We start from the raw sequence: 20146 nt of genomic DNA, 5'->3' as shown, positions 1-20146 counted from the left end.
AAAAGACAACCCACTAACTGGGAGAAAATATTTGCAAACCATATCTCCAACAAGGAGTTAATCTCCAAAATATATAAAGAACTCACACAACTCAACAACAAAAAAACAAACAACTCGATCAAAAAAATGGGCAGAGGATATGAAAAGACATTTTTCCAGAGAAGATATATGGATGGCCAACAGGCATATGAAAAGATGTTCAACATGACTAATCATCAGGGAAATGCAAATCAAAATTACAATGAGGGGCCAGCCCGGTGACGCAGCAGTTAAGTTCGCACATTCTCTTCAGCAGCCCGTGGTTCGTCGGTTCAGATCCCGGGAGAGGACATGGCACCACTTGGCAAAAAGCCATGCTGTGGTAGGCGTCCACAGCAGGTAGGTATAAAGTAGAGGAAGATGGGCATGGATGTTAGCTCAGGGCCAGTCTTCCTCAACAAAAAGAGAAGGATTGGCAGTAGTTAGCTCAGGGCTAATCTTCCTCAAAAAAAGGAAAAAGAATTTTAAAAAATTATAATGAGACATCCCCCTGCACATGTGACAATGGTTATAATCACCAAGACAAAAAACAACAAATGTTGGAGAGGATGTGGAGAAGGGGCACCCTCATCCACTGCTGGTGGGACAGCAAACCGGCATGGCCACTGTATGGAAATTTCTCAAAAAATTAAAAATTGAAATACCATATGACCTAGCTATTCCACTACAGGGAATTTATCCAAAGAACCTGAAATCAACAATTTGAAGAGATTTATGCATGTGTATGTCCATGGCAGCATTATTCACAATAGCCAAGACACGGAAGCAACCCAAGTGCCCATCGACTGATAAATAGATAAAGAAGATGTGGTCTACATCTACACTACTACTCAGCCATAAAAAAAAAGACAAAATTGTCCCACTTGCAACAACATGGATGGAAATTGAGGGTATTATGTTAAGTGAGATAAGCCAGACAAAGACAAACACCATATGATTTCATTCATATGTGGAAGATAAACAAATACATGGACAAAGAGAACAGGTTAGTGGTCACCAGAGGGGAAAAGGGTTGGGGGTGGACATAAGGGGTAAAGGGGAACATACATATGGTGACCAACAAATAATAATGTACGACTGAGGGGGCCAGCCCTGGGGCCAAGTGGTTAGGTTCAGTGGCCCAGGGTTTGCCAATTCGGATCCTGGGTACGGACCTACACACCACCCATCAAGCCATGCTGTGGTGGCATGCCACACAGAAGAACTAGAATGACCTACAACTAGGATATACAACTATGTACTGGGGCTTTGGGGAAAAAAAAAAAAGAGGAAGATTGGCAACAGATGTTAGCTCAGGGCCAATCTTCCTCACCAAAAACAAACAAACAAACAAAACCTTTAAAAATATACAACTGAAATTTCACAATGTTATAAACTATTACGATATCAATAAAAAAAAAATTTACCTTCAGCCCAGATATCTTCCCTATGATCCAAACTCATATGTTCAACAGTTGATTTGACATCTTTATTAGGATCTCCAATAAGTAGAGCAATCCACAGCACAGCCAAAGCAGAACTACTGATCCCCCTTTCCAAAAAATCAATTTCTCCTCAAAGCCTCAAACTTGAGAATCTACTTGATTCTTCTCTTTTCATCATACCCTTTATCAGCAAGTCCTAATAGCCCTATCTCCAAAATATACTCCAAATCTACTGTTCACCATCTGTACTGCTCCTGTATAGTCCAAGCTGCCACCATCTCTCCCCTGGAACCCAGTAACAGCTTTCTCACTGGCGTCTCACCTCCATTTCTGACTCTTATAACACAGTCCGTCTTCCACATAGCAACCAGTTATCTTTCTAAAATGTACATGAGATCATATCATATCTCTATTTAAAGCTCTCTAAAGACTTCACACTAAAATTAAAGTCCAAATTGTCCATTCTAGACTACAAGGTTCTAAATAATCTGCCTTCTGCCTAGCTCTCTCTTATTATCTCCACTCTCTTTTTTATCTGCTATATCTGGCTATATTGCTCTTCTTACCATTCCACTAACATGCCAGCTTACTTTTCGGGGCTTTTGCACTTGTTTTACCTTAGAATGCTCTTCTCTCAGATCTTCTCATGGCTCACATCTCAATACTGAGGTATGAACTCAAGTGTCTCCTCCCAGCCAAGGCCAATTACTCTCAAGTATATTGTGTCATCTTCTCCATAGTATTTACCAATATCTGAAATTATTTTTTTAATATTTATTGTTTCTATCCTCACTCAATATTAGCTCCTTGAAAGTGGAGACTGCTGTCTTGCTCACATCTATATCCTCCGCACCCAGAATACACTTCCTGCAGTATCAGTGGCAGCCAAATATTTTTTGACAGACTAACTAAAGCCCCCAGAAGAATAATCAGTAGCGTACAGTTTTTCTCCTCTGTTACTGAGAACCAGATCTGCCACGCCTACCGATGTATTAAGTATCTCACAGAGAAGGACAAAGAAGAAATAAAAGTCTATCCATGCTCTTAAGTAATTCAAAATCCAGTGAAGGGGCCGGTCCCATGGCCAAGTGTTAAGTTCTCGCACTCTGCTGCGGTGGCCCAGGGTTTCGCCAGTTCGAATCCTGGGCGAGGACATGGCACTGCTCATCCGGCCATGCTGAGGTGGTGTCCCACATGCCACAACTAGAAGGACCCACAACTAAAACACACAACTATGTACTGGGGGGCTTTGGGGAGAAGAAGGAAAAATAAAATCTAAAAGATGGAAAAAATCATAGTAATAAAAAAAAAATCCAATGAAGGGGAAGAAAAAAACCAACATACACCCAAGACACTAAAGATAATTATTTACAAGGCAACTTATCGTACACCATAAATTATATTTACATTTGTGAATATGGTAGAATTAGTCAGGAAAGGCACCCTTAGGAGAGAATAATTATATGGTATACATTATCAATATCTTTTTTACCAATGAGGAAACTGAGGCTCAGCCAGCTTAAACAATTCACCCAAGGTTAAAAACTAGGAAAGGAGTCAGGTTCAAACAAGTCTCTTAATATCAAAGCCCATATTCTGGGGCTGGCCCAGTGGTGCAGCGGTTAAGTGCACACGATCCGCTTGGGCAGCCCAGAGTTCACAGGTTCGGATCCCGGATGCAGACATGGCACCACTTGGCAAGCCATGCTGTGGTAGGTGTCCCACATATAAAGTAGAGGAAGATGGGCACGGATGTTAGCTCAGGGCCAGTCTTCCTCAGCAAAAAGAGGAAGATTGGCAGCAGATGTTAGCTCAGGGCTAATCTTCCTCAAAAAAAAAAAAAAAAAAAAAAGCCCATGTCCTTCTGCTAGGAAATCATTTCTGCCACTTCCTTATAACAAGAGCCTGGCTACTATGAAAGGCACATCTAACAGAAGTAAGGCTGGATAATAACAAATGGAGCTGTCAAGGACTTCTAGATTAAATTATTAAATGTTCAAAGTGCCGTGGGTCTTAAAAGACAAAACAGATCATCAGACTTCAGAGAAAAAACACAGCCTGTTTCCCACAGGACACTGGGATTGATGAAGTAGATACACAAGAAAAAGATATGCAGTCAACAATGGGATTTTAAATTTTATTCTAACTATTCTTAGAAATGGAATATGTTAGGGAACTTTCCATAGAAGCTTCCTGCCTCACTCAGATCTAAGCTGACCCCTCTGAGTGAGTTAGTTACTAACTAACTGTGTGGAAAAGGATATGTGGATATGTGTGAATGTGCACACCTGTATGCATATGTGTGTACTCATATCCTTCTGCATGTGGATGAGTTGTCAATAAATCTTTGCAATTAATATCTGATGAAAATAGGATGCAATTTACAGAGATAGGTTTTTTTATGGAATGAACATGAAAATTAGGAAAGATTAGAGAGTATAAGTATAGAGGAAAAGAAAAGAAAGCAAAAAAAACTAATAGGGCTATGTTAAAGACTAGAAGATTGGAAAGATTAGAGGTCATATGACAAATTATTAAGAAGAGTTTACATTACTGTTTTAGAAAATAAGGAGTCATTTTTCTGTGTTAGAAAAGTGAGCTAATAACAATGGCTACAGAAGTAGACTACTCCAATCACTTGCACAGATTGTGTTCATACTTCGTTTCTGGCACGTTTCTTGGGAGAGGCATCAGGTCTTGTATGGACATGCAGGACTCTCCCAAGTGGACCGAGTTTCTCAAGAGCCAAATCCATGTCTGATTCATCTTGCAGTTCTCAGTGCCTAGCAAAGCGTTTTGAGTGCATTTAATTTTAGGGGCTCAGTAACTATTAAATTGAATTGAATTAAATTAAAATATATTCAACTGATATAAGCCAAGCTGAATTGGAATGGTCAGGGTTGGGATCTATTTATTATCCTTACAAATTCATTTTTATTCCTCCATTGTAGATATCAAAATACACTTATTTAAGTAAGACCTGCTGTGCTTAAAAGAAGTTTGGAGCAATAGCTTTCTTTTTGCACTTTTATTAGCTACACTTTACAAAAAGGCTGTAACGTACTCAGCAAAAGTACAATCCACTTTACACATAGAGGGACATGAGTCATAGAGAGGTGTCACGTTATTTTTCCACAGCATTACTTTTACACCACTGACGCCTCGAAGTGAGTCAGTGGAACAGAAGAGATCAGAACTCAAAGTCCAAATGCATTGCTTTGGTCACCAAAGTTCATTTTAAAAGATTCAATCATAAAAGGAAAATTATGTAATGTGCAAATAAACATATTTGTCCAAAAAAAAGGTACAAAGAAAACTGCTTTTGGGAACAGAAGTTCCTGTTATTGCATCTTTTCTTCAGGTAAACAGAGAGCATGTTTCTCACCAGAATGTACAGAAAACAACTCAAATGTATAAGCATCTGTTTTGCATACTCCAAAACAGGGTAGGAAATCTAACTGATGATTTTGAAGGAAATTCATCCTTGGTTACATTACTCTATTTCTACTACTGTGTTCTTTATTTTAACAGCTGATAACTGGAGGACTCTACTTCTTGTCAAAGACAGCAAGCAGGGCTGTCTTAGTCATCTTCAAGTCCACTTAACCTTCTACCACATATTTTCTAAGTTCATCTCTCATCATAGTGTTTCATTTCACAGTAAACCAATTTGTGAAGGACATAAGAAGTATTTATTTTATCAGTTCAATCAAGTTTGCTTTCTAAACAGGTTTGTTTTAAAGAGTGAAGTTTGTTTTCATGATGATTTGTTTCAGACTTCATGTATTATCCATCAGAAACTTGTTTTTCAATGCAAACAAAACTAGTCATCTAGTCAAAGGTTTCAGCAGCTAATAGCGTATAAAGGAGGAAGACGTAATTATTGAGTAAGGTCCTAAGAAAAAAAGAGCCACAAATGGATTTTTTTTTCTTATTTAATCATGGTAATTAAAACATGCAGAATGACTTGTCTCATAATATGAACTGCAAAAGGGAGGACAAAATTAATCAAGTGTCTTTTTTAAGTTAGCAAAGGAACTCTGTCACCTCAATTAAATCTTTCAATTACCTCACGCATGGAAATAGTGAGGAGTTCTCTTAGAGCTTATACATAAAATATGTGTGTGTGTGTTTATATGTGTGTTTTTGATCACTTTTGGGGTCTTAGTAAAAATTCTGTTGGTATAAGTAGAAGTACGGTCAGGTTAATAATATACCAAGCAATACATTTAAGAGGTTTAAGGATTAACATGTCAGTCAGCTCACCTTGCCAGGTAAGCAGCTGGAAATCAATCAGTATTCTCATGTCCTTAAAGATAAACAGGAAAGGAATGTAATTCCATTAGTATACATACCAACAGAGGACAAAGATTAAGAGACCATTTTATTCAACCTGGTTAAGAAAGTATAATTATCTCAATCTTGACTTCACAACTCAATGTATTCATAAAGACAAACCAAGACATCAATTCTAGCACATAAATACAATACTGATAACTTCAGTTGGTAATATCAAGGTTGTCTATTATCTAATATAAATGCACTATTAACTTTTCTTTCAGCTATTGAGATATAATTGACAAATAAAATGGTAAAATACTTAAAGTGTACGTTGTGATGATTTGATATACATATACACTATGAAAGGGTTCCCCCCATCAAGTTAATTAACACATATTTGTCTTTTTTTGGTGAGAACATTTAAGTTCTACTCTCTCAGCAAATTTCAACTACAAAATACAGTGTAGTCAACTATAGGCACTATGTTATACATTAGACTCTCAGACCTTATTCACCTTATAACTGAAAGTTTGGACCCTTTTACCAACCTTTCCCTATTTCTCCTACCTCCATCATGCCTTTTCTTCATCATTAGAGACAGACATAATAAATCGTAAATAAAGGGGCCCCAAGTGAAGACTTAGAAGAATCCCTGTTAAAGAAATAAATTTTTGCAAGTTAATGAGTACAACTAATCTTTATGGAGGCCTACTATATGCCAAGCATTATTCTGGTTGCTTTACAAATATGCCAATTAATTCTCATGACAGTCCTATGAGATTAGTACTGTTATTATCTCCACTTCATAGATAGAGAAATCAGGATGAAGGTGGAGTTCTATAAACACGAGCTCACCAAAGAAATTACCTCTACCTGGAGATGATTAAAAAAGAAATTGTGGGGGCCGCCCCGTGGCTGAGCGGTTAAGTTCACGCGCTCCAGTTCCGCGACCCAGGGTTTTGTCAGTTTGGATCCTGGGCAAGGACACAGCACAGCTCATCAGGCCATGCTGAGGCGGCGTCCCACAGAGCACAACCAGAGGGACCACAACTAGAATATACAACTGTGTACTGGAGGGCTTTGGGAAGAAGAAGAAAAAAAAAAAAAAACAGAAGATTGGCAACGGATGTTAGCTCAGGTGCCAATCTTAAAAAAAAAAAAAAATTGTGGTTAGTCACAAGTCTTACCTAGAAGAGGAAAAATAGAGATTTATAGAGATAAAGATAGATGGAGAGAGAGAGAAAAAAAAAGAGTTGGTAGGAAGAGGAGGAAGGATAGAAAACTAAGAAGGAAAAAAGAATCTAACATCTCCCAAACACTTCTAAATAAAAGGTATTTACAACATTCATTAAAATTTTAACAACCCTATAAGATAGTCATTAACTCCATTTTACAGATGAGAAAACTAGGGTTCATAAGGGTTAAGTGGCTGTCCTAAAATTTTGAACTCAAATCTCTGTGACTCTAACATCTATGCTCTTTGCAAGAAGCCATGGTGCAAAGGAAAATAAAATTAAGGCAGGGATAGGATGAAGGCAAAAAACAAAATTAATAAGGAATGCAGAGCTAGAAAAAGAGAGATCAACCAGCTTTTAGCAGTTTCTTGATGGATACTGGGATAAGATAGGGCATGTTGCCATAGACCCATGATGCTTTTAATATAGAATGCAGGGCTGCCAGGAGCCAGAATGGGTAGTTGATTTCAAGAATCTGTCCTTGATTCCTTCACACATTCCTCTTCTTCCCTATCCCTTCTCGTTATCAGTGAAGCTGCTGTGAGAAAAAGCAATGGTCGACTCACCTAGATGTGCCAGTCCCAAATCCAGCAGTTGCAGAGTGTATACCAATGGCCTGGCGTAGCTCAACACACAGTCTATCAGCTCTTTATCAAAATCGAGATGCCAAGCCATCACTGTGCACATACCATATGGCCACAAGCAGAAGCCAACAGAACAATTTTCATATTAATGCAAAGGTAGGTACACTTCAAAAGTGACCAAAATTTTCCATTTCAAAATGACAAGAGAGTTGTAGACGAAGACTCAAAACTTCAAATTTTCTTGACAAATCCAATATATTATTTTTGACTAAAATGTCACAGGGACAAAGTTGAAAATCTTTGCCATCAACTGATATTAAGAAACAAATATAATTTATTTTGCTTATTAACATTAATATATTTTATACCATTTAGCCAGATTCATCAACTCCTTAGCAGATTTTACATTTTGCAGTATATGTATATGTGTTTGTGTGTTTCATGTCAATCCCGCACCAAAATTACAGCTTTGTGATCTCAGGTAAAATCTGTCTCAAAACGTACTGGGGCCTTCAGGCGGGCATGGGTTAAGGGCGAAAGCTAAACAACTAGCCTGGCTAGAGGCCTGGATGACATGGAAGTGAAGTGAGGTCCAGAAGTGACACAGGCTTGCTCAGTGCCAGCACATGTACACAAGTGCATTCAATCTGGAGGGAACTTCCAGTTCTGAGTGGCCCACATGAGTTGAAGGAGACTCTAGTTGGAAAAAAAAAAAAGACGACAAGTTTTCCCCTCCACAGAAAGGGGGCTTTCCATAATTTCACTTCATCAAGTGGATATGGATTCAAGATATGGGGAAAGGGATATAAATCAGGAAACCAAGACAGAAGCTAAATCTGGACAAGTAAAATAGGAGGTTACAGGGAAAGCTATGACCCTAAAAGCATAGGCACATAAGTTTGGAGCAGCAAAATAAATTTCAGACTAATGTGCTGGTAGGGCAAACAACACAGCTCTGATTTACTTGTAGCATTACTTAGGCCTGACCCAGAAACTCAGAGTCACTAAGTGGAGAAAAATAAGGACAATAAAATGACAACAGCAACTACTCCTTACAAAACACTTAACAAGTGCCAGTACTATGATAAAGGTTTTAGATGCATTATTTTATTTTTTCTCACAACAAACACATGAGGTAGGTATTATTTTCTCCTATTGAGCCCCTGTAAACTTTGAATATTTACTGAGCTCCTATAGACACTGAATGTAAAAATGTTCTCATTTATAATGATCTAATAAAGAGGATGAAAATTCCAGAACATTGTTGGAGAGATTTTTCACCAGTGTTAACCAATTTGTACTGTTTTACCCCCTCTAATACTGCTGCTTCTGAACAGCTGTATTTCTTGTAATTATTACATTAAAAAGTAGCAAAGCTAACAAGTCCATCCAGGGAGCAAACTCATAATCTTGGCCTTATTGACACCACACTAAAAACAACTGGACTTGCAGATCACAAATACCCACAGCATTCAACAACATAATATCTTGATGCCTGTTTTTAAGTAGAATGAGGCAGAATCCTAACATAGAAACATATAAAATGAGACCATAAAACTGATGTCAAAAAGTGCTCAAATTTAGGGGCAGGCTCCGTGGCCTAGTGGTTGGGTTCACGTGCTCCACTTCAGCGGCCCAGGGTTTCACCGGGTTCGGATTCTGGTCGAGGACATGGCACCGCTCATCAGGCCATGCTGAGGCAGCGTCCCACATAGCACAACTAGAAGGACCTACAACTAAAACATACAACCATGCACCAGGGGGCTTTGAGGAGAAGGAGGAAAAAAAAAAAAAACGATTGGCAACAGATGTTAGCGCAGGTGCCAATCTTAAAAAAAGTGCTCAAATTTAAAAGTGTGAAATCATCCAAAGTCTTTGAGTTATTCTACCTTGAGAGCTGCAGTCACAGAACACGTGCATAAGATAAATAAATTATGATGAGCTATAGGAAGTTAATACAAAATTAAGAACCAGAAGACAACTAAAGAAACCCTATACTCAAAGACAAGGACTGAATCTGCTACAAAGGTAACAGACGGTCCAATTTAGGTAACAAAACAGATAAGAAAACAATCAAAAACAGGTGGAATTTGTTGCCAATCTAAGGGCCAGCTGACAAACTAAAATTCAAAAGCATTATATTGTAATGCCTAAATTAAGACTTGAAAATGTCACTTTTGGATTAAGAAACCTTAAATGACAAGCCAAATAACCAGGAATAAAATCTGTAATCTCATGTTTAATCAGCAGCTGACACCTTCTATTCTAGGGCAGAACAGATGCAGACTAGGTAACCAACAGCTATTCAAACAAATACACACAGCAAAATAAACGCCTTAGAAATGCCCTGATTTCCAAGGAACATGACATGGTTACGGACCTGCGTTTGGTCTACCATCAGTGGCTTAGACTAATGCGTTAAACAAATGTCTGTATTATCCTAATACATTATGTCTTGCTATAGATATAGCTGAAAAGTTAAAATTATACATCGATATATCTTTTTCTGAAAAGCATCCTAAGTACCATAACATTTAATCATACTTTTTGGGTGAGCTGCACTACCCTCCCCCTTCAATTCCAGGAAATAGTCATTTATAGAGTGTGCTCATCAGTGGAAATGAAAACACCACCAAGAATCATTACACACAGCACAAGTCTAGAAAAAAAATGAAATTAAGGTCCTCGTTAAACAGTAAAGGCTTGTCAATTAAATTACAGTTTGATATATGGAATTTAATATATATTGAATTGAATTATTGAAATAAAGCAGATGATGTATAATATTTAGCATATTACTCAAAATGCCCTTCTTTTATATAAAGATATGGAAAAATTCTTATGCTATACTCTAAAGTCATAATAAATATCAGGCTACAAAAGTGTATCCACATTACAACACTTTAAAACAAATGTAGGTACAGATAAGAAAACAAACTAAGAAGAAATACAGGGGGCCGGCCCTGTGGCCAAGTGGTTCTCGCACTCCACTTCAGAGGCCCAGGGTTTCGCTAGTTCAAATCCTGGCCGTGGACATGGCACAGCTCATCAAGCCATGCTGAGGCGGCATCCCACATGCCACAACTAGAAGGACCTACAACTAAAAATACACAACTTTGTACCGGGGGGCTTTGAGAGAAAAAGGAAAAACAAAAATCTTTAAAAAAAAAAGAAATACACCAAAACGCTAACAGAAATTATCTCAAGAGTAGTGAACTATGATGGATTGCTTTTCTCATCTGTTCCCGGATACTTTTTCTAATGTGATTGCATTATTTAAATAATAGAAAAAAATCAAATAAAAATAACTTATGAAGTTAAAAGCTGATTTTGAGATACTTAGACTAGGCTTGTAAGATCTGTTTCCTGCTTCTAAGTATCAGTGTTCTTTTCAAGTGCTTTCAGCTAAGTCTTCACATAGCTCTATCAATGAACACTGCAGGCACATTTCTCCTTCGGCTTTAGGGGCCAGAAAAAAAATTAGAGAAAATGTAAATGCATTTTAAAAATTCTGTGTTATTATTACTTCTGGTCTTTTTACTCAGTTTACTCCTTACAACGCTCTTTAATCCATGGCCTAGTTTAGTGGCTTGTTGCCAAGGCTGATGAGAAGCAAGGAAAGTATTAGTTAGCAATGTTTTCAAAAATTTGGTGCAATCCAATTCAGAAGGAAAATTCACATTTTTATTAACCAATTTAGTCAACATCCTCTTACATTAGGTTAAGCAACTACTGGAAAATATAATTCAATATTATTGTTAATCTCACAAAGTATATTGTAGTAACTTTACAAAACACTAAAAATCATACCAACTGAAAGTCTGTGTGGGAAGAGAAGGGAAAGGATAAAAATGGCGGATTTTACCAAAATATAAAAGAAGGAATTTAGTAAGGTAGAGCAGGATGGTATGATTTACATATTGAAAACAAAATGAGAACTAGGGACTAGGTAAGGTAAGGTTTTTCAAAGTATTTATATAGACATTTTTGTTTCACTGACAGTGGTGCAAGTAATAGATACTCAAAAAGCAAAAGAACCAAGAAAATATAAAGCACTTTACAAATTTAAGTTATAGCTTACATATTAGAGAATGTCTAATCCAACTGCTAGAGTCTGGAATATACCCAACATGCCCATTGTTGGTTTTATCAAACTCATCTCTAGTAATATTACCACCTGTATTTGTGTAAAGACCGCTTTCCAAATGCTTTCACATGGTTCTCTTTTGATCCATCGCGAGTCCACTGAGGTAGATGGATAACTACCTTCTCAAAGCCAAGTTTATCATTGCTAAGAGTCTAGACCAAAATACTTTTCTAACCATCAACGCTCATCCTATTATATCACCTCGCCTCCAAGTGCTTTTATGCCTCCAACTTATGGGATTCCAGTACACAGTAGACATTCAATAATTATGTAATAAATGTAGGAATTTTGATCTAAAAAAAGTAAATAAGATTAGAAGGAATACAATTGAGGGTAGAAAGAGATGGTCTACGCCTCATTAGTAGACCATGTGATCAGCATACCACACCATAATAATTAACTACAGCTTGACCCTCTCCAAGGTTTCTTGTTTCTGCTTGCTAAAAGAAAAAGTCTCTTATTTAGAACAACTCCAAACTGACTATGTAGCTGTGTCAAAGAATGTAAATATCAACTATGAAAAAACATAATTCCTTCATCATATTCAGAGAACTGACGGTGTCATGCCTAAGTGACACAGTTCCCCAAAGTGGAGAATAACGTCAGATCCAATTTCAAAAACAAAAATTTTACTACACACTAAGAGAGACAAAGACTAGGAATAAACGTTAAGCTGTCCTTGATTTAGCCCCTGGGTGGGCTCATGATGCCCACCTCTCCACAACCAAATTTGAACAAGTTTCTTGGTTCCTTGCTCTTACTGAAGAAGCAGACGGAGGTGGATTAGTCACCCAAGTAAACCGACCCTGGGGTTAAAACCTGAATGACCTTCATTCCAATCTGGACATGTAGGTCTGCTTGTTTCAATTTAATAACCCCAATGTCCTTCAAAGATTCTATTGTAATACTGCCGTCCATATGTTAGTACCTTCTAAAAAAAAGCATTAAATGTCCTCTGAGTTTGGGGAACATTTGAAGTGAAAACCATCACAATGTGAGGGAAAGAAAGAAGAATCACATAAGGAAGGTGCACGGCCCTAAGGGGCAGAACTGCACCAGCAATGGGAGCAGTCTAGAAAGGCTTCCCGCAGAGGTGGGATTTACGATACTTTGTGGATGACAGGCCTCCATTACAGTCAAAATGTGTTGTATTCTTTAGTTCCTTCTAAAATAAGGATGGGAAGGGATGAGATGTTATTTAAAAGCTTAAGAACTACCTATCCAGTAAAGTAATACTCAAAAAGAGGTGCTTTTAAACCACTCAGGTTCCTAGCTCCCTCTCCAATCCCAGATCCCAATAAACATACCTCACCCAACCCTACTAAACCACACCCCACCTCTGCCCCACCCTACCCTCCAGCTATGTCCCCTTAGTGAGGCTGCCATTATTACGGAGTGCGCTATAATTCTCAAGTTTGTCAGAGCAGAAAACAAAGTTTCAAGAACCAAGGGGAGGGGTGGGGGAGAAGGCGACACGTCCCAGGCCTAGCGTTCACAAAAACCTATTCACATGTTTAACATCATTTCCAAATTAGACTATACACACAATGTGTTTCGTGGTGGTTGTTAAAGCATTCGTGTGTTACATATGAAGGCTGAAAACAGTATATTATTATGTCCGTAATCCAGTTCAGGCAGTCCTTCACATTTTAATATACCGGGAACTTCAAAATATAGACCTCGATTTCTATCCGAGGGGTCCCCTCTATCTCTGAGAGGTCCCTGTTAGACTCACTGGCCTAGTTTCTAGAACTAAGGCAATCATAAAGCCAAAATAATGGGTACCGAGAGTGAGGGGATGTATTTAAACGACAAATTAAACATATTCATAAAGCATGTTTAAGGGATTAAAACTGTAGCTTTTAAAATATAAATTTATTCTATTTCTGGGGTGTCCGACAGCAAAACATGAAGTCCTAGAAAATTCAGAGCACTGACCAACAGAAGACTTGAGTTGCTAGCTGGGGGACTTCAAGGAATTCCTTCACTTCTCTAGGCCTCTAATGCCTCAACTGTCTTAAAGGGGCTCAACCAGCTAGGCTATTCAAGGTCCCATTCAGCTTTAAAACCTATTTTGTCAATAATTATAGAAGTAGTAAAAATTATGTTCAATCTATAAATTTCTAATAATTTTAAAAAAACAAAGGAATCTCAAATATAATTCCTAAACACTCAGAAGATCTCAAGATAATTGTAGGGTGTCGTGAAAACTGTCCCTTTGGCTTGGCTGTCGTTTGCTTCAAATAAAGGCTGGGCCACAGGAAAACTATTTTAACACTCTGAGAAGATTAAATAGTTAATCCATCTGAAAATGAAGTTGAAAGAAAGCATTCACAAATCTGCTTCCCAGAAAGAAGCACTGAAAATACAAATATTTGTTTTATTTTGAATAATAAATTATTCTAATGATACACAGTATACAAATACTTTCTATTACATGGCATGCATTTTCATTGTTGGGTTTTCCTTCCTAGTCTGAAACTCAGAGAAAGGTCTTGTCTAATGTTGACAGAAAATAACCACTTATAAACCAGAGTCACACAGGTGAGTTGTAATACGTCTTGGGGGAAAACATCCATAACAGTGAATATTCCAAACTTACCTCTCTGAGGAGAAATTGATGAGAATTGGAAGATTGGGCAGATTATGGAATTAACTGCCAAGATAATTTCTGCTTTCATGGCTTCAGTAAACTGGAATTTCTAGTGCATCATTCACTGCCCCATAATTATGCATCAAAATATTAACCAATTAGCAGGTAAGATAATAAGAGCTCAAGGGGTATAATAATTAGACATGAAACTTGAACTTCCATGGAGCTCCAAATAACAAACAGGTCTACTACTCTTCATAAATTTAATAAACTGTATCTGAAGAAAAAGCATCAAGTCATATTTTGTGAATAAAATAATTTCATTGATTTTTCAACTCATATCATCTACTAGTTCCTTAGTCACTATTCTTAAGAAATGTATGAACTAAAAAATGCTACTAAAAAAGATAAAGGAGGGGCCAGCCCTGTGGCTGAGTGGCTAAAGTTATGTGCACTCACTTGAGAGGCCAGGGTTCACAGGTTCGGATCCTGGGTGCAGACCTACTCCACTCATCAGCCATGCTGTGGAGGCATCCCACATAGAAAATAGAGGAAGACTGGCACAGATGTTAGCTCAGGGCTGGTCTTCCTCAAGCAAAAAAAGAGGAAGATTGCCAATGGATGTTAGGGCAAATCTTCCTCACCAAAAAAAAAAGAGGAAAAATAAAAACTAACTGCAACAATTGTCTTTCACTTCTAGTTTGTGCTGTTGATTATATTCTGTGTTAGTTCCAACATACTTTGTGCATTTAAAGAGCCTCATACTGCTAGGTCTAAGCTCCATGAAAGCAGAGACCATGTCTGTCACGTGTGTTGTGCATTCTCAGTGGAAGGAAAGTGTCCAGCACATAGTAGGCACTTAATAGATATTTGTAGCATGAAGGAAAGAAGGACTAAACAAATGACCAAACACCAGATAATCATCTATTTCCTAAAATAAATATTTCTAAGAGCCTTGCTTATCTACGTCTATATTTTCTAAACATTAAATTGTTTCAAATAATTTACATGATATATATATTTGTGTTTCAGCTTGAAAGAACCTTACTACATTGAAATTAGTACATGAAATGTTTTGAAAACATTTGGAAATATGCTTAAGGACAAACAAACAGATATCAGAAGCCTAAGTCTGAGTTCCAATTCTGGTACTTACTGGCTGAGAAACCTTGACTATGTCACCTACTGTCTTTGAGACTCATTTTTTCATCTGTAAAATAGGGATATATCTGTTCAGCCTACCTTATAGGGTTTTAATGTAGATTAAACAAAATATTGCACATTTGTATTAGAATCAGATTGGGACAGAGACCACAAAAGCTTAAATGTTTCCTCTTCAGTAATAAGAGTACCCAAAGTAAACAGACTGTCAGGAAAGTCAAGTTTGAAACGTTAAAATAGTTACTTCCTGTCAATATAGAGGCACCATTCATGCCAACAGTTTGACTAACAACAAAAAAATCACATATTTAATAGACTGTGTATAGAAAGTTCTTACAACACTTAACACCTTTACACTGTCACCTCAGCATGAGGCAAAACAAAAGTTCAGGGAGGTCACGTTGCAAATCAGCGCCAGTGACAGACTTAAAACAGAGCTTTCGACTGTCCGATCACCCCTTGCGCCTGCTGAGCAATGCCACTTCCTAAAAGTGCTTTAGTAAGGTGAAATACAGCAAATTGGACTCCATTACGCACTAACCCAGACTCACTGTCAAGGATATGTACTGTTCTCTGCCAAAGCCAAGCAAAGACATTTTATCTCACAATCACACAGACAATGACACGAAAACACAATGGGCCTTTTCTCTATCTCCATTTTCATCCAGCTCGTGACATATTTTGCAAGCTAAAGTTCTTGACGAGGAAAAAAAGTTTCAAATATTATGTCAGCATTCAGACAAGGAAAGGAAAAGGACACACCATCCCACAATGTCTTGGATTTAGAACTCAAAACGTTTAATTAATTTTATCATTTTGAGTTAACTGACTAGTTCAATTCAGCATACTTAGATAATAAGAGTAGAATATCCACTATACTCCATTGCTCATTTTTGCTGATGACATCGGTAAACTTACCACATTTTCTAGGAAATCAGCTACCACATTGAGTCCATAATTGGTAACTTTCCACCCCTATGCACTCAAAGGAAAAAAAATGTTGCTGTAAAATCAAATCTTATATGTACATAGGTACGTGTGTATATATATATGCTTGTGTGTATGTATGTGTATATATAACCACTCCAAAAACAGATGCCCAAGATTTTGGTATTTTCTTGATCTAAGAGTGGAGTTAGGCTATGACAGGGTGGCTATGAACAGTTTTATTCTATACTTCTTCCTCATATTTTTTAAATTATACAGCAGCACTATCCAACAGAAATATAATACAAGCAACATTATAATTAATTTTAAAATTTCTGGTAGCCACATTTTCAAAAAGGAAAAATAAATAGATGAAGTTAAGTTTAATAATATTTTATTTAACTCAATATAACAAAATATTGTCATTTTAACATGTAATCAATACAAAGATTACTGATATACTTACATTCATTTTTTTCATATTAAGTCTTTGAAACCTATGTATATATTATACTTACAACATATGTCAATTAGGACACTAAATGTTCATCAGAAATACTTTATTCGTCCTTAGATTTCATAAACTTTACAGTTAAGAGTAGATCTACATAACCAAGTTGTTCCAAGCTTACCTAAAAGTTTTCCAAAAACTAAGTCAAGGCTCAGTTTCTAAATTTAAATTTAAATTAATTAAAATTAAATAAAATTTAAAATTTAGTTCCTCAGTAGCACTATTTATAATTCAAGTGCTCAACAGTCACATGGGGTTGGGTAGCAGGGCTGTCACCTGAATCCACATCTACCACAATGAAAGACACCCTGCAGAACAGCTCAGATGTAGTCTATCCAAAGGTATTTTTGGAAATTGAATTAAAAATATTCTCCCTAAATGAGAAACTTCCTGTTTAACTTCTCCCCAAGGCTTTATATGACCATGCACTTATTTTGAGAAACCTAAAAGAGAGTCATCAACAGTAACATACTGATAAGTCGCTACATCTAATAAAACCCAAGAACCTCTAGGACGCTGGGTGCACTTACACAAGTAGACTCAACTCTTTATTACCTGTTATTATATTATTCATCGAAGGGGAAAAGCAGGTCAAATGCCCTGCCAATTTGTGTCTATGTGTTGGTTTATTTATCCCGCTGATGAAGCCTATCGCAAACTGGAGGGTATGACTGGAGGACAGTGGAAAGATTAAAGAATCTAAGGAAATATTCTAGCTAAGTTCAGGTCCTCTCTTTCCAAGCTCTGTATTTTCTAGCAAGATCAAGGTCTGAGTAACCTATCAAAGCCATTCATTTGTAAATGAACTAGTACAGAACCAGGAAGAGGCAACTGACCGTAAGCTAAATAAAGCTCTGGGAAGCACGTTCTTGCCTCTCACCTACAGAGATTTAAGGGTTAAGACCTTGGGCTGCAGAGTCAAGCCGTCTGGGCTGGAACTCTGGTTCTCCCACTTGCTACCAGTTTAACTTTGGGCAGGTTAGTTAATTTTTCTGTGTCTTGTCTGTAAAATGGCCATAATAACAGGACCTCAATCAAAGATTGCTGTGAGGAATAAATGAGATTTCACAAGATTTAAAACATCTTAACACACAGCACTGATCCAGGCACCTGGTATGTGTCCAACAATTATTGCTATCTTTAGCTCGGAAATCAGGATAATAGAGATGGGGATATATGTTCAAAAAGGATTTATTGTAAATGGAAATATATGTGCTATTTTTATGCTATGTAAAATAAGTTGAGAGAGTGGATCTATTCAGATAATGTATTTAATGAAAACAAAATAGATCTTCACAACGTGGCTTACTAAGTTCTGTTAAAATTTTTCCAAAGCCTTTCCCCAACCATGACACCCACACTTATTCACTTAAACAGTGCTAACATGCATACCAAAACCAAGTAAGTTATTTATTTGTCAGCATCACTTAAGGGTGATCCATGGCTCTACTCGCCTCCATTGCAAGCAGCATCAGATTTGATAGCAGGGCTAAACTGCCCTATGACATTCTAGAGAATTCACAGATAAAAATCTTAAGTCTCTAAAAATGGTTTCTCTCATAGCTGAATTTTCTGTTTTCATTACTATTTTATGCTCCTTCACCTTCCTTGACCAGATCTATCAACTACCAAAACTGCCTCTTACTGGGTTTCCTCTTCTTCCATCCCCTTCCTCTGCATGGTACAGTCAAGAATAGGTATTAAAAGACCAAAAGAAGGAGTAGCAGTAATAGGAGATCAAACTAATCTAACAATTGGATAAGTACCCCTAGAATAACCAAAAAAGTCAAATTAAAACTTCAAAAGCTTTATAACAGGCGATTCTAAAGAGCCATAAAACTGTCACCTCCATGGGTGGTCATTTCCTGATCTACAAAGGGAATGAAAAAAAACTTTAAAATTCATTTTATTCTTTCAATTGATTAAAGATACAAAGAATATATATAACAGCCATTTCTATGCCTAAACAAGATGTCACTAAAATAACTATAGAAATGCTGACATTATAGGATTTTTTTAAATAACTTTTCAGAAAGACTACAAATGGATTTTTAAAAATAATTTTTTGGAGGACAGATTATTTTCATAATCCTGAAAGTATACATAAAGACAAGCGAATTCACAGCAGACTCTCAGGGCTGGGAAAGCGACGCACTTCTTCCACCATGAATGCTTCATTAATATTTCAGGGATGATGTTGCAATTTTCCAGGAGCAACTGTCAGAGCTTTGCTTCTTGATATGTATCAAAACAGTCTAAATTACATTCAATACTCGTGTATCTGACATTGACCAAAATACAATTTTAATATAGCTAGTATTTCAAAACCCACACCCGGGCACGTAGAATTTTATATTGTATCCATCCTGCCGAACCTCAGGGTATTTCACCTAGTCATCCATTTAACCCTACCCCTCGCTGACGAGTTTTCTTCCTTCTACAGACCTATCCCCCGTGAATCTGACCTTAAATCTAATTCCCATTGCCACGCCAGCTATGGCTCCCGCGCCCACCCGCTGGCGCTGGCTGGTTCCCCGGGATGCTCAAGGAGACGTCCATCCGCACCGACATCTACAACCCGCGGTGGGAAGCGCTATCCGTCTGATGCTTTGTCTCCTGCCTCAGAAGGCCGGAGTCGCAAGTACACGTATGACAGTCACTCTATAAATAATAAAAAGGACACCGCAGCCCAGGAGAGAGGCAGCTCCCCCGGGCAAAGCCCGACAGGAGATCGCCCAACGCGGCCGAAGCGAAGGCGATCGCTGTTTCGGCGGCGGGCGGCCGGCGACGGCTTTGCCCCCACCCCGAGGAGTCGGGGCGCCCCCGGGACCCGGTGCCGCGCCGCCGCCGCCGCCACCTGCAAACGCCCACGGCGGGAGGGCGGCGGGCTTCCCCGCGAACACCGGGCCGCGCTGCCTCAGTTTCCACAGCCGCCCAGCCCCCGCCGGCCGCCCCTGAGAGCAGGTCCTCGCCGAGCCGCAGCCCACCCGCCGCCCGCCGCCCGCCGCCCGCCGCCACCGCGTCCGTCCTCACCTGACAGCCACCCGCACCGAGCTCTCGTCCGGGGCGCCCCACATGCTGGCGGCGCGCGACAGCCGGGCCCGGGGCACCGGCCGGCCGAGCGGAGGCGCGGCGCGCGGGCGCGAGAGGCTGCAGCGGCAGGGGCGGCCGGCTCACCTCCGGCGCGCTCCAGCCATGTTGGGCGACTGAATGGAAAGGTGGCGGCGGCGCGGCGGCGGGAGGA

The 20146-nt window shown here is 38.6% G+C and overlaps 1 protein-coding gene across 14 annotated transcripts in view; it reads right to left on the bottom strand.

Annotated features, from left to right (window-relative positions):
• Positions 1–20122, bottom strand: part of KIF21A (kinesin family member 21A) — a 147436-nt gene extending 127314 nt beyond the window's left edge. For 10 of the 14 annotated variants that reach the window (XM_046666458.1, XM_046666466.1, XM_046666491.1 and 7 more), the window contains exon 1: positions 19936–20122. In XM_046666458.1, the coding sequence (XP_046522414.1) occupies positions 19936–19979 (44 nt within the window). In that variant the 5' untranslated portion in view covers positions 19980–20122. The remainder of the gene's footprint in view (positions 1–19935) is intronic. The other 4 variants (XM_046666576.1, XM_046666520.1, XM_046666528.1 and 1 more) reach the window with 1 other exon arrangement.
• Between the last annotated feature and the right edge of the window lie 24 nt (positions 20123–20146).

The sequence above is a fragment of the Equus quagga genome, chromosome 1 (assembly GCF_021613505.1).
Source record: "Equus quagga isolate Etosha38 chromosome 1, UCLA_HA_Equagga_1.0, whole genome shotgun sequence".
In the NCBI taxonomy this organism is placed as follows: Eukaryota; Metazoa; Chordata; class Mammalia; order Perissodactyla; family Equidae; genus Equus; species Equus quagga.
The sequence above is the reverse complement of the archived record's forward strand: the minus strand, read 5'-3'. Positions and strand labels throughout refer to the sequence as shown.